Genomic DNA, 15729 nt, shown 5'->3' with positions numbered 1-15729 from the left:
ATAGTCATGTACCACAATGTTCATTGCAGCTCTATTTACAACAGCCAGGACATGGAAGCAACCTAAGTGTGCATCAACAGATGAATGGATAAAGAAGATGTGGCACATATAGACAATGGAATATTACTCACCCATAAAAAGAAACGAAATTGAGTTATTTGTAGTGAGGTGGATGGACCCAGAGTCTGTTATACAGAGTGAAGTAAGTCAGAAAGAGAAAAATAAATACCATATGCTAACACATATATATGGAATCTTAAAAAAAAAAAATGGTCATGAAGAACCTAGGGGCAGGACAGGAATAAAGACACAGACCTACAAGAGAATGGACTTGAGGACACGGGGAGCAGGAAGTGTAAGCTGGGACAAAGTGATAGAGTGATATGGACATATATACACTACATAATGTAAAATAGATAGCTAGTGGGAAGCAGCCGCATAGCACAGGGAGATCAGCTCGGTGCTTTGTCACCACCTAGAGGGGTTGGGTAGGGAGGCTGGGAGGGAGGGAGACGCAAGAGGGAAGAGATATCGGGATATATGTATATGTATAGCTGATTCACTTTGTTATAAAGCAGAATCTAACACACCATTGTAAAGCAATTATACTCCAATAAAGATTTTTTTAAAAAACCAAAAATCTTGAGATAAAATGGAATGTTTAAAAAAAGAAAGAGGATATCTAAGGTTTCAGAAATTAAGAATTCCCCCCTCCCAAAATCTGTAAAAAATTATCTTCTAAGAATTTTTTTACCTCCAAACCATAAAGTTTCAACTGAAGAAGTAACAATTAACCACCAATACAGGAAAAGAGGTAAGTTTATAGAGAGAGTTCACAAAATATGTTTTGCTAGCAAACAGATAACCTTGATCTGCTCGATGAATATACTGATGATTTACAAGAGCATCTCGATTAAAGAATATACACATATTGATCTATGTTAAGAGAGTAATAGGTCTAGAGCAGTGATTCCAAGTCATGTTTTCTTGAAATGTTTCAAGGATTCCACAAACATTTAACTCAGTTCAAACAATGTTCTAAACTTCTAAAATAATAAACACATTTAAAGAGGTATATCCAAAAAAAGGATATATTAAGACTATATTAAGCAATTTATAAAAATCATGGATAGGCCTGTTCAGTAGGAAAAGCTTCACATTATAGCAAACAAAAAATTACAAAATAGTTCAGTCATTTTCTTCATCATTAAATATGAGAAAGATCTTTTTAACTTAATTGTAACTGAATTTAGAAAGACAGCCAGAGGTTGGTGCCGGCTAGAGAGTCCAAAGGTGCTCCAATGAGCCTTCTCAGCGTGTGTGAAAACTCATGTCACTTCAGTATATCTAAAACTTTAACTCTCCAGAACACGCAGTTTCTCTGTTCCTCTCAACCGCAGTTGTTAGGCAAATTACTACTCTACTTAAAAATCAAAGGAAAAATGATACCATAATCTCTCCCAGAGTGCCCTTGACTCTTTTGACAAAGAAAGTAATGATCAGGGGCCCTTCCAGAGCTAATGGCTCCAAATAGGTCTCCTCAGATAAAGAGTCGGGAGCAAACTGAACCACTCCATTTGGATCACCAAACTTTTGTATCTAGAAAGAGAAACAGAGAGCAGAGTGAAAATGTATATAACAGCTATGGATGAAATTACGGTATGCAATATATCAATACACTGATGTATTGTGTATACACAAGATAAGCTGAGGAAATGAAAGAAACACAATCACGATACTTGGATATAATCCACCTAGCTACCTGATTTTTAAAAACCTTCTTTATTTTGCTGATTGTTACCAAAACAGGTAGGTTCTTATCCCCCAAGGATAATGGGAATAAGTGTTCAGAAAACTACAATTTGTAGAATCACCAAAGGATAATACTTCAATTACTGAATTTAGCTTTATTCACCTCTCATTTGCTTCATTTAACCAGTTAAGTTTAGCTAACCTCTTTCTACTCGTTATGATATAATACAATATGGAGAGAAGCAAAGGCCCTGTGACGGTTAATTTAATGTGTCATCCTGGCTAGGCTACAGTGTCCAATTGTTTGGTCAAACACTAGTCTAGATGTTGCTGTAAAGGTATTTTGCAGATATGATTAATATCTACAACCAGCTGACTTGAAGTCAAGAAAATTATTCTCAATAATGTGAACGGACCTCATCCAGTCGTTGTGTGAACCTTAAAGAGCAAACACTGAGGCTTCCTGGAGAAGAAGGAATTGTGTCTCAGGACTGCAATTTAGGAATCCTGTTTGAGTTTCCAGCCTGCTGGCCTGCCCCACAAAATTCAAACTCAAGACTGCAACTTCGGTTCTTTCCTGGGCTTCCTGCCTGCCAGCCTGCTTTATGGATTTTGGACTTGCCAGACCCCACGATCCTATGAGCCAATTCCTTAAAAAAAAAAACAAAAACTCCTTCTCCATATATATTTCCTAATAGTTCTGGTTCTCTGGAGACATCTGACTGATACAGACCCCAGACATGAGTGTTTTGCAAACTTAAAAAAAAGGTGCATCTTTCAGTCTTTTTTTCAGTAACCTTGGTCCCCAGCACTTTCTTCCCGGATGGACTGGGTGACTCATGCAAAATATGCTGAACTCGGATCTGATCCACACCATCATTGCCCTAATTGTACAAGTACCATTTTTCCTTCCAACAATCTGACTTGTGACATCTGTGAACTTTTATGTACTTTAATGGCAAAGATATGCAAGGCGTATGATATGACAAATGCCTCCTCTCTAAAAGTGCCAAATATCCCCAAAACATCAGATTTTCTCAGAAAGTGTAAAATAAGTATTTCTCATTATCTTAAAGGTTTTAAAAATTATCAATTGGGGCTTCCCTGGTGGCGCAGTGGTTGCGAGTCCGCCTGCCGATGCAGGGGACACAGGTTCGTGCCCCGGTCCGGGAGGATCCCACATGCCGCGGAGCGGCTGGGCCCGTGAGCCATGGCTGCTGAGCCTGTGTGTCCAGAGCCTGTGCTCCACAATGGGAGAGGCCACAGCAGAGAGAGGCGACCGCCACAAAAAAAAAAAAAAAAAAAAAAAAAATATATATATATATATATATATCAATAATGAGGCTATGGAATAAACTAATATAACAACCAGAACATCTGATCCACAGGAATTACTATGACTTCATTTGGTCTTATAACTTTAAATTCATCATAAGCCCATAGAGTCTCAACAAATGTAAATGTATTTTCCAATAAATCATTAAATCCAAAATTTTGTGGGCAAAACAAAGTCAGACTTACTGTTAATGTAACATCTTTAGCTCTGGAGTCTAATTTAGCTTCTCCTTTCACAAGTTTAAGTTTAATAATGAAAGTCTTTTCAACTTCAATGTCATCATGAGGATAGACTATCAGAATGATGCTTCTCACTCCACCTTCCCCATCTCCAAAGGAGAAGGACCCGCTCACCGGGTCAGCGATGTCTCTGTTCTGTGATGGTAAGGCTTCCTGAGAATTGGGTCCGACTATCTCCCAGTTTACCTGCGGGGTGTTTGTTTTTTTAATAGAAACGATCAGCTTTAAACAAAGAATTACTTAGCAGGATATGTAGTATTAAAAATATATATAATACACGTGAAAATTATTCTAGAGTATCTCCAGCAAATTCCTATGTTATCAACTCATGTTGTTTAAAACAATATTTGCAAATATAAGCTATGTATCTACAGAATATCTGTTTTCATGAATAGCAATGTCTAACAAGTAAAGAAAGATCTGAATACCCAGTCATTTGTTATCACCACAGGATAACAAAAACATAAAGGTACATATTCTAAATACATATATTAGAGTAATATGAACTTTAAAAGTATGAGTACAAACTGTCTTGCTAGTGCACAGCTTCTGTCCATCAAAACCTATTTGAATCAGACTATAAAATCATGTGAAAGGTCTGCTGGGCGTGCAGCAATAAATATACTTAAATTCCTAGTGTAAGAGGAACAGAAATTTTCATAAATTGTTACAAGAAACAAAAATTTTATATTGCAACAAATGCATTTTTTTAAGTTTCTATAATTTAAAATTGTATACTTTTCATATGCATAAAGAAAGAAAACTGGGCACTTCTCTTTGCTTCTTTCATCTTTCATCAGCATTGGACACAGCTGACCGCTTCTTTCTCTTGAAACACTGTGTCCTGTCTTCCTTGGCTTACATGTTACTCACATAACACATACCTTCCTAGTTTTCCTTCTTTACTTCTCAATCTTTTTGGCTGGCTCTCCCTCCTCAGATCCCTAAATGTTGGGAGCCCGCGCTTGGGTCTATACCCCTTACATCTCTGGCTACACTCCTTAGGCCACAGAGTTTCAAATGCCTCCAGGTGTGTCAACATCTTTTGAATCTGTGTGCAGTCCTGACCTCCCCACAACCCACACTCGAACTTCCCCCTGCCTACCTGCCCCTCCACTGGGGTGTCCAGTAGCTATCTCAAATCAACAAGGCCAAAACAGAACTCTTGCTTTTCCCCCAAGCTTCGGCATCTCAGTAAACAGCACTACAATTTAACCAGTTGCTCAACTAAAATTCTAGCAGTTATCCTTGATTACTCTCTTCCCCTCTACAAGCCCAGTGAATTTTTTCTCCAAAACATACTTGATGCCCATTCCCATCTGGCCAGCTCCATCTCCACCCTTGTCTGAGCCATCGTCAGCTCTGCCCTGGGCTATAGAGGGCAAGAGCCTTCTAACTGCTCTCCCTGCTTCTACTCCAGCTTCTTGACAACCCATTTTCCTCACAGCAGTTATAAGTGAGCTGACAACCTGGTGACACCGACATCATTCCCCTGCTTAAAACTCTCTAATGGCAACCTATTTGCACTTAGACTCATCATCTTTAACCTGGCTTAGAAAGTTCTCTGTGACCAAACACCTACTGGCCCCTCTGATCTATCTTGTGCTGTTATCCCTTCATTTCCAAGCCCATCCACCACATGGACCTCTGCATACCGCAAACATGCCAGGCTTGTAGATCTGCACTAGCTAATCCCTCTGCCCAAATGCTCATCCCTCTAACAATTACTTGAGCACCTCTTTCTTATCATCTTTCAGCTTTAATATCACACCCTTACCATCCAATCAACAGTGGCCAGCAGGTCACTTATGATTGTGTCTCCTGATTTTACATTCCTGCGAAAAACTTAGTGTTATCAGATCATTTTCTTTTCATTTTTTTGTTTATTGTTTGAAAACTTTATGAGAACAGAGATGAAGTCTGTCTTGTTCACCAGTGCGTTCTCAGGGTCTGGTACATGGAAAGCCCTCTACAAATACTTGTTGACTTTTACCAGAATCCTTCATTTAATTTTTAACTTTCTCTCAAGAGTGTCCTGAGGACAGCTATATGCCTTATGCATTTTTATGTACTTCAAAGGATTTTAGAAGCTGCTTTATACCTACTAGGTAATTAATAAGTATTACTGACTGTGAATAAATAAATGACTATATTTGAGGAATAAGAAAATCCAACACCATATCTATCAATCCAAATTATTTTTTAAATCATGGGAAGAATAACTCTACCTGAATCTCTCCCAAGAGTCCTCCAGTCCGCTCCAGCATCAAGGGTAAAATCATTGTAGAATTGGGATTAGGAACAGAAATTTTGCTTTGATTGAGAAATCTTACTACACCAAAGGGAGAGTCACTCTTGGCAATCGTGATTCTGCACACTAGGTGGCGCCCAAGGACCGCTCCACCAGTAGCTCCAATGAGCAGGATTTCAATGGGCTCCTCAAATTCACTGCATAGCAAGAAGGAGCAATTCTGTGAGTCTAAACATATTAAAATGCTTCTAAAATCCAAATAGTCATTTTCAAAATTGGTCATACATATTCAAGGCACAGTAGTCACACACCAAGTGGTAAGAAGAGGGTGCTTAGCTAAAAGCACAAATGATCACTTCAATATTACATAAACTGGGATAGTTATTAGACTTTCTTCCCCTCTTTTTAATTGCTTAATGCATTAAGGAAGTGATCTGCAGGGTGTTTCCACATTCTGATTAGACTTTTCAAATCTAGAAGAATAAAAATTATTATTTCTTCTTCTGTTTGAGAAAAAGTGAGGCACAATCACAATGGACTCCCAATCCCTTTTTCCCTATCTCAGCACCTCCTAAAGTTTCTCACTCATTTTTCAATGGGTACAAGTATAATCTAAAATTCTATTATCAGTGCAAAACATAGGTAAGGACTGGAGCACAATACTCATGCTTTACATATGCCCATGTTATTTCCAATATCACTAAGTAGTTTTACCTTTCATCGTCATCAATGATGGAAACATTTATAAAACTTAAGCTCTGCCCATGCTGAAAGGTGACTGAACTACCATGCAGTACATAATCAACACCACCAGGAACTGCAGAAGAGCTCTGAGAGATGACATCAGCTGTCACACGGCCGTAAGTGCCATGAAGCCTCACCACTGGAATCATGATCATCCCTACGTCCTCCTCCACTGTAACAGGAATTTGAAATTAATTGGTACGCCAGACAAAGCAAGTGACTTTTATAAGATTCAGTCAAATCAAACATGACAATTAAATATAACAGTACAACACAAGCACTCAATTTTTCCGCAGTTCATTTATTGCTTTAAAAAACAATTAGTGAGGGCTTCCCTGGTGGCACAGTGGTTGAGAGTCCGCCTGCCGATGCAGGGGACACGGGTTCGTGCCCCGGTCCGGGAAAATCCCACATGCCGCGGAGCAGCTGGGCCCGTGAGCCATGGCCGCTGAGCCTGCGCATCCGGAGCCTGTGCTCTGCAATGGGAGAGGCCACAGCGGTGAAAGGCCCGCGTACCACACACAAAAAACAATTAGTGAAAATGTCATGACTTATTTTTTTTAGGAGAACTATAGTATGTCACAAGTTGAAAATTATAGTGAGCAGTGTAAGTTAGAATTTAAATAATCGATTTAATCATTAGCATAGCCATTCTTTCTCTGTGTGCCACATATAAATAAATAACCCTTGCTTTTTTGACAATGCTAGATGAGCACAAAAAACACTTAAAATATGTGTACTCAAAGGAAACCATTCTGGGGGGCTTCCCTGGTGGCGCAGTGGTTGAGAGTCCGCCTGCCGATGCAGGGGACACGGGTTCGTGCCCCGGTCCGGGAAGATCCCACATGCCACGGAGCGGCTGGGCCCGTGAGCCATGGCCGCTGAGCCTGCGCGTCCGGAGCCTGTGCTCCGCAAAGGGAGAGGCCACAACAGTGAAAGGCCCGCGTACCACAAAAAAAAAAAAAAAAAAAAAAAAAAGGAAACCATTCTGGATTGTTTCTGCATATTTAACTGAAACATCAGTAATATAAAAACTAAGGTGTATGTTATTTATATCATATGAGTGTTTGAAAACTCCAGATATAAAGATGATTCTGTTACATTTTCAGTTCCTATGAAATCTACTTGTAAATCTGAAAATGCTTCCTCAGTGCTTGATTTCAACTTAAAAATTCTATTCATATTTTATTTCTTCTTCAGCTATGCTAACATATGTATATTAAAATATCATTTAATAGAGTTCACACTAGCCAGGGCTAAATAGTACTGAACTTACATTGTAATTATAAATGCATTGTCCCAAATATCCCCAAAGATAGTGAATCAAACAGAAATCAGTGAACAAAAAAGATCCAAGTCCCATTTTTCTGCTGGTGTAAAAATGCAGCCTTTTTTTACTTGCTGTAGACTGAAGTTCACAAAATGGTGATGTTTTCCAGGACTTTACCCATGAAGTCAATACAAATCAACTCCTAAAGTGATTTCTGATGAACTTTAAAAATGGCTAGATAATGAAAGAATTTGACGGAGGCAATGAAGCCAATAAATTAATTGCAACAAGAAGATACCATGTTTATTTTGAAAGGTATATTCATATTCTGCTTTTGAATAAAATCAGAAAAAGCAGCCACCTCCTTCTACCAGGAGGAAATATAACCATATATTCTGCGTTCTGCTTCTACAAGAGGGGAGAATTGGCAAGATAAGGCAAGCTGCTATTAGAAACTGTTTCAAGAAAGCATGATTAGGAGTCCAGATACTACCTGCACCTGCGGTCCAGTAAAATATTTCAAAGGTGATTATTCATTAGGAAGTGAATATTCACTGATTTCTAATCACAAAGGAAATTAAGCATTACATAAATCAGAAATATAAGTGTTCGAAATATAAACATTTCAACAATCTTAAAGTTAAACATAATTTCTCTAAATGCCTTATTCCCAACCATTCCACTTTGCCAAACAAAAGTGAGACTCAAGACTGCCCAAAGGTAACTCAAAATATATTTTTAAAATAAATATGTAAATATATATAAAGGCATATATAAATACATACAAAGGTGTATACATGTGTACACACACATGCACGCACACACACATGCACACACCCCAAATCAGGAAAATCTGCATACAGCAATTCAAACTGACAATGTCGTGCTGAGGTACTCTAATTCAGAAATTGGTGGTAAATTTATAAGTAACGTTACTGAACCTACCTTCAAAGGCAGTATAACTTGGGTCAAATTCAATGATTCCCTCTGCGTTATCATTTTTCATTATGATGATTCGGACAATGGAGATGTCTCCGATTTCAGGAGGTTGATCCACCTGAAGTCCATTTTCTTGGATGGTAAAATCATACCCTCTTTCAGAGTCATAAAAAATAAATAAAATAAATTGAGTATAATTGTTTAGCATGAATTGAAGAAGGGTCCTATTAGCTCCTATAATTTAGTCCTATTAAGCTTTTTCATCCTTTTAAAGATCCCAACACGAAAATACTTTTCTTTTCTGAAATGATGTTTGAAATATATTTCTGTGCTGTTCCCAATTATCACCGCCTGCATAAAACCAAAACTAATATAAAGTTATTAAACTTAGGCAATAGGAAAAGATAATAAAACTATTAGGAAATTGGGAAGAAGTTGGAAAATGAACCTCTGGGGCTAGGAATTTACTGCTGAACACATACTACAGTAATGGGTCACGGAAGGGAATGTACATTAAATTGTAGTGCACTCAAAGATGGAAACCAGCTTGGTTAGAGATCTACAGTGTTAGGTTGAGAGGGTTACTTTATTTATTTTTTTTATGGAAGAGAGAGTTACTTTAAGGATATAATGAGTGTCATGCCACTAAAGAAATTTTAAGCTAAACCATCAAGATTCAAGAAAATATTCCAGTTTCTGTGAATATCAATTAAATCAATGCCTCTATTCTTTCATATAGATGGTAGTTTACTTGTCTAGCAATGTATTTCTGCTGAGAAAGTCTCTTTTAAAGATTGCTATTACTCCCATCAAATAAAAGTTTTGACTTCCTGGGTTTTACATCGCTTTAATTCCTGAAGCTACCAAAAAAGATGGCACTAAACCATTTTAGTCCTTCCTTCAATTCCCAAATTCTATTTACCTAGTATTTTTAACCTACCTAGTTTGGAAAGGTTGAACGCTCATTAATTAGATTATATACAAGACAAAATTAGAAAACTGGGGGTTAAAACATTAAATGATAAGAGAAACCGTTATCAGTAGTCTGAGATGGATCGTGGTTTAGCTGCTTACCGTAACTGAATATCAAGCCAGTAAACTTTCTAGCAACTAGGCAAATTGGGTTTATACTACTCTCCTTTTCAGATCAAAGGAAGCCTAGAAATTTATCTGGAAGAAAAACTTGTTTCCTCAGAATTCAGCTTAAGTAGGAATTGCCTTTTTTAAAGGGCAGCAGCAAGGACAAATGCCTCAAGCCCCACTTAGTCAAAAACACAGATATAATCTCACACATAATGAGCTACATTTACCAAACTTCACTCACTTAATTAAAACAGTCAGTGACCATCTCAAGTTTTAATACATTTAATATAAGTACAAATTCATTCCCATCGTCAGACACAGAATCATACCTGGGAAATTTAAGAGTTGAAGTGTTAGTGAGCCCACAATAATTTTTCCCGGGGGAATGATATACACTCTGCCTAAGTCATTCAGTGAAATATTTTAGTTAAAAAAAGCTTTAAAGCATTGCATTAATATCACAAATGCAAAAGCATTTTCATTGCATGCACAAGTAAACTTCCTTTAGGACATATCTAAGTGCAAACATTATTCCAGTTGAAGGTTGTATGTAAGCCATAGGTACAGAGGTGCTTCTTGAGCCACTTAACCTGTAAGTATTCCATCTATTTCATCATGCAACACGTGTTTCCCACCCTTGTTAATCAAGTCGCTGCACTAAATCAGAGAATGAGAGGGACTCAATATGGTTAACTCTTGATTTTCAATGAAAACATGGTGCATTAACTACCAACCATCTTTTACTCAAAATTTTCTCCCCTGCTTTAAAAATGCCATTGGGCAAACATCTACCTCATTCATCACAAAGAAGACAATATTGTACAGCCTTCAGAGACATCAAGGAAAGAAATCTCTCAGTCCAGCCTGTTCCCTGGTGTAGAGACAGAGATGGAGGAACCAAAATCTGCCCCACCAGCTGACCTTTGACCTAGAGAACAGCTCCTCTCTTTCCTCACCAAATTACTACAAGCCCACACCATGTTCGATTCCCCTGCTGCCCAGAGTGACTTCACACAACAGAAACACATACTTTCAATTTTCAGGAAAACATTTTATTCTCGAACACTGTATAATTAACAGTCTTTACCACCACTGTCCTGGTCTAGTGTCACATAAATGTGAGACAAAGCAGGGAAAGACTGTTTTATAGTCAGTTCAGTATTAATCCCTGCACAACCTAGCTTTCACTCATCCTTTCCTCTGTTTTGTTTCCTTTTTCCTATCTTTCTCTTTTACTTTACCTTCCCAGGAGTTCCACCTTTGTAATCACTAGGGAAAATTCCTCAGGGCCTTCAGGAAGGCTGTCATCAAGGATTTCAATGTGCACACTTTTCACCGTCTCCCTCGCTTCAAAGAGGAGCTGCCCTGGTGGAGGGATGAAATCCACGCCGGCCTCGGCTGTCCCACTCACAGCCTCAAACCAGAGCCTCACGGGGCCAAAAGAGCCACCCGAACGGATGATTGTGAGGTTAACCTATGCAAGAAGCAGTTTTTTATTTTGGATGAGTACTCTACCAGACAAGACTTAATTTTGAGTGTCTCTAATCCTATTTACCAGGATTATGTCGAAGTTACATGTAAATTTATCAAAGTATATAAATTCTACGTTAAAATGATATCAGGAACACATTAATCAGTTTGTGAACACTTTGGAATATGAACAGAGAAACACATTTTAAAGATCACTCACGATATAAAAAATAAAAATGATATTTAAGATTTTAAGCATTTCATGCTCCACCTTTTGCACTTCCTCTGACACCCGAAGTTGTTCTTGTGAAAAGGCGAATCGTCCATAGGGAAAGTCACTAGCCACCACTGTGATGCTGGCAGTGCTGCTGGCTTCACGCCATACCCCCCCGTCGCTGACTCCAGTGAGCTGAAACTCATAGAAACACTTTTCCTCAGGAATGTCATCATTCAAAGCCTAGAGAAGGACAGAAAGAGCCATGAGCAGTAGAATCTGAACATTTAAAAAAATATATCTATCATATAAGCAAAACAACGAACTCTGTAGTACTGACCACCTCCCACCACCCCACCCCCCAACCACACACACACACAGCAAAGGGCATAACAGCAATCAGTAATACTGATACCTGTAACACTACAATTGCCGCAGACTGTCCATCTCGCATTGTTAGTTTTCCTGAAGTTTCAGCAAATTCCCCCATGGAAGGAGGGAATATCCTCCAGTACACTGTGACCTCCCCAGAAATCGCGGGGCCACGAACGAGGCTACAACAACACACAAATGTATATTTCATTTTGATTGAAAAGAGCTTTTCCTAAATATTTGCTCTATCCTTCAAAAATAAACAATTTTCAATTATTTCAAGAATATTATGAATTTCAATAACCCTATCTATCAACTATAAAGCAAAAAAAGTCTTTCAATTCCAAGACAGTAACACCCAAAATACTGAGCTTGTGTAAATCTGCTTGACAAGAATATTAGGAAAAGCTGAACACTAAAAGTAGAAGGTTTAAAGGAATAAAAAAAAAGCATGTATGGACTTTTCACTTACTACACAAGATACAAAATACAAATAAAGAACAGTAAACACTTCACACATGCAATGCTAATGAAAAAACTACCAAAAAGATAAAGTTCTGACACAAATTCAGCTACTTTATTGATAACTGCTATCTCATTCCTCATGAGAAAATTTATGATAAACAAAACTGCCTATGATCATACTACCCTAGTTAAATAATAGGTCCTAATTTTAGAACAATCAGAATCATCAAATCTTTGATCCAGATGATTTTTGAAGGAATGATTCTGGAGCTGAGGCACACAAGCTTAAAGAGATGAAGTAACTCCTATTTTACATGGTTAGTGACAGAACAGGGCTGAAAGCACAGATTTCTTGATGTTACTCAGTGTGCTCTCCTTGGCATGGGGTTGTGCAAATCATCGAAAAAACAGTCAGAAACCTTCTCATGGCCTACCCAGCTCTTTGGCGGGGATAATGGTGGACTATGGGAGGGCTCACACCAAGGAGTACTACCCAGAATTACTGCTGCAAGTGTCCTTGTCCCCACGGGGAGCCACAGCCACCCCTCCACCTCTGCAGGAGACCCTCCAACACTAACAGGTCCAAGGCAGAAGGCAGAAGGTACACACTCCCATTCCGCAAAGAAAGAGGTAGAGGGACCTTAAAGTAGCATTTTTTAAAAAAGCTGGGTGGCTGACAGGCTCTTGGTGCTCCGGCTGGGTATCAGGCCTGAGCCTCTGAGGTGGGAGAGCCGAGTTCAGGACACTGGTCCACCAGAGACCTCCTGACCTCATGTAATATCAAACAGCGAAAGCTCTCCCAGAGATCTCCATCCATTTCAATGCTAAGAACCAGCTCCACTCATCGACCAGCAAGCTACAGTGCTGGACACCCTATGCCATACAACTAGCAAGACAGGAACACAACCCCACCCATTAGGAGAGATGCTGCCTAAACTCATAATAAGGTCACAGACACCCCAAAACAAACCATCAGATGCAGTCCTGCCCACCAGAAAGACAAGATCCAGCCTCATCCACCAGAACACAGGCACTAGTCCCCTCCACCAAGAAGCCTACACAACCCACTGAACCAACCTTAGCCACTGGGGGCAGACACCAAAAACAACGGGAACTACGAACCTGCAGCCTGCGAAAAGGAGACCCCAAACACAGTAAGTTAAGCAAAATAAGAAGAGAGAGAAACACACAACATATGAATGGAGCAAGGTAAAAACCCACCAGACCTAATAAATGAAGAGGAAATAGGCAGGCTACCTGAAAAAGAATTCAGAATAATGATAGTAAAGATGATCCAAAATCTTGGAAATAGAAGAGACAAAATACAAGAAATGTTTAACAAGGACCTAGAAGAACTAAAGAGCAAACAAACAATGATGAACAACACAATAATTGAAATTAAAAATTCTCTAGAAGGGATCAATAGAAGAATAACTGAGGCAGAAGAACAGATAAGTGACCTGGTAGATAAAATAGTGGAAATAACTACTGCAGAGCAGAATAAGGAAAAAAGAATGAAAAGAACTGAGGACAGTCTCAGAGACCTCTGGGACAACATTAAACGCACCAACATTCGAATTATAGGGTTCCCAGAAGAAGAAGAGGAAAAGAAAGGGACTGAGAAAATATTTGAAGAGATAATAGTTGAAAACTTCCCTAATATGGGAAAGGAAATAGTTAATCAAAAAATACACTGGAAGGAATCAAGAGCAGAATACCTGAGGCAGAGGAACATTCTACATAGTGGAAATAACTACCGCAGAGCAGAATAAAGAAAAAGAATGAAAAGAATTGAGAACAGTCTCAGAGATCTCTGGGACAACATTAAATGCACCAACATTCGAATTCTAGGGGTCCCAGAGGAAGAAGAGAAAAAATAAGGGACTGAGAAATATTTGAAGAGATTATAGTTGAAAACTTCCCCAATATGGGGAAAGAAATAGTCAATCAAGTCCAGTAAGCTCAGAGTCCCATACAAGACAAATCCAAGGAGAAACACACCAAGACACATATTAATAAAACTATCAAAAATTAAATACAAAGAAAAAATATTAAAAGCAGCAAGGGAAAAGCAACAATTCACACACAAGGGAATCCCCACAAGGTTAACAGCGGATCTTTCAACAGAAACTCTGCATGACAGAAGGGAGTGGCAGGACATATTTAAAGTGATAAAAGGGAATAGCCTACAACCAAGATTACTCTACCGAACAAGGATCTCACTCAGATTCGATGGAGAAATTAAAATCTTTACAGATAAGCAAAAGCTAAGACAATTCAGCACCACCAAACCAGTTCTACAAAAAATGCAAAGGAACCTCTCTATGCAGGAAACACAAGAGAAGGAAAAGACTTACAATAACAAACCCAAAACAATTAAGAAAATTGTTTGGAACATACATATTGATAAGTACCTTAAAAGTAAAAGGATTAAATGCTCCAACCAAAAGACATAGACTGGCTGAATGGATACAAAAACAAGACCCATACATATGCTGTCTACAAGACACCCACTTCAGACCTAGGAAAACATACAGACTGAAAGTGAGGGGATGGAAAAAGATATTCCATGCAAATGGAAATCAAAAGAAAGCTGGAGTCGCCAATTCTCATATCAGACAAAATAGACTTTAAAACAAAGACTACTACAAGAGACAAAGAAGGACACTACATAATGATCAAGGGAGCAAACCAAGAAGAAGATATAACAATTGTAAATATTCATGCACCCAACATAGAAGCACCTCAATACATAAGGCAAATACTAACAGCAATAAAAGGGGGAATCAACAGTAACACAATCATAGTAGGGGACTTTAACACCCCACTCTCACCAATGGACAGATCATCCAAAATGAAAGTAAACAAGGAAACACAAGCTTTTAATGATACATTAAACAAGATGGACTTAATTGATATTTATAGGACATTCCATCCAAAACCAGCAGATTATACTTTCTTCTCAAGTGCACATGGAACATTCTCCAGGATAGATCACATCTTGGGTCACAAATCAAGCCACAGTAAATTTAAGAAAACTGAAATCATATCAAGCATCTTTTCTGGCCACAACGCTATGAGATTAGAAATCAATTACAGGGAAAAAAACATGAGAAACACAAACACATGGAGGCTAATCAATATGTTACTAAATAGCCAAGAGATACTGAAGAAATCAAACAGGAAATCAAAAAATACCTAGACAGAAATGACAATGAAAACATGACAATCCAAAACCTGTTGGATGCAGCAAAAACTGTTCTAAGCAGGAAGTTTATAGCATTACAAGCCTACCACAAGAAACAAGAAAATTTCAAATAAACAATCTAAGCTTACACCTAAAGGAATTAGAGAAAGAAGAACAAACAAAACCCAAAGTTAGTAGAAGGAAAGAAATCATACAGATCAGAGCAGAAATAAATGAAATAGAAACAAAGAAGGCAATAGCAAAGGTCAATAAAACTAAAAGCTGGTTCTTTGAGAAGATAAACAAAATTGATAAACCATTAGCCAGACTCATCAAGAAAACAAGGGAGAGGACTCAAATCAATAAAATTAGAACTGAGAAAAGAGAAGTTACAACAGACACTGAAG

The 15729-nt window shown here is 38.3% G+C and overlaps 1 protein-coding gene across 1 annotated transcript in view; it reads right to left on the bottom strand.

Moving 5' to 3' along the window:
• ADGRV1 (adhesion G protein-coupled receptor V1) overlaps nt 1-15729 on the bottom strand; it is a 520998-nt gene that overhangs the window by 347187 nt on the left and 158082 nt on the right. The window contains exons 63-70 of the mRNA XM_029215616.1: nt 11714-11852; nt 11356-11541; nt 10856-11088; nt 8538-8686; nt 6293-6494; nt 5556-5775; nt 3274-3513; nt 1450-1599 (exon numbers count right to left, since the gene is read on the bottom strand). Of these exons, the coding sequence (XP_029071449.1) occupies nt 1450-1599; nt 3274-3513; nt 5556-5775; nt 6293-6494; nt 8538-8686; nt 10856-11088; nt 11356-11541; nt 11714-11852 (1519 nt within the window). The remainder of the gene's footprint in view (nt 1-1449; nt 1600-3273; nt 3514-5555; nt 5776-6292; nt 6495-8537; nt 8687-10855; nt 11089-11355; nt 11542-11713; nt 11853-15729) is intronic.

Source organism: Monodon monoceros, unplaced genomic scaffold (assembly GCF_005190385.1).
Source record: "Monodon monoceros isolate NGI ecotype Baffin Bay Population unplaced genomic scaffold, NGI_Narwhal_1 Super_Scaffold_12, whole genome shotgun sequence".
Taxonomy (NCBI): domain Eukaryota; kingdom Metazoa; phylum Chordata; class Mammalia; order Artiodactyla; family Monodontidae; genus Monodon; species Monodon monoceros.
The sequence above is the reverse complement of the archived record's forward strand: the minus strand, read 5'-3'. Positions and strand labels throughout refer to the sequence as shown.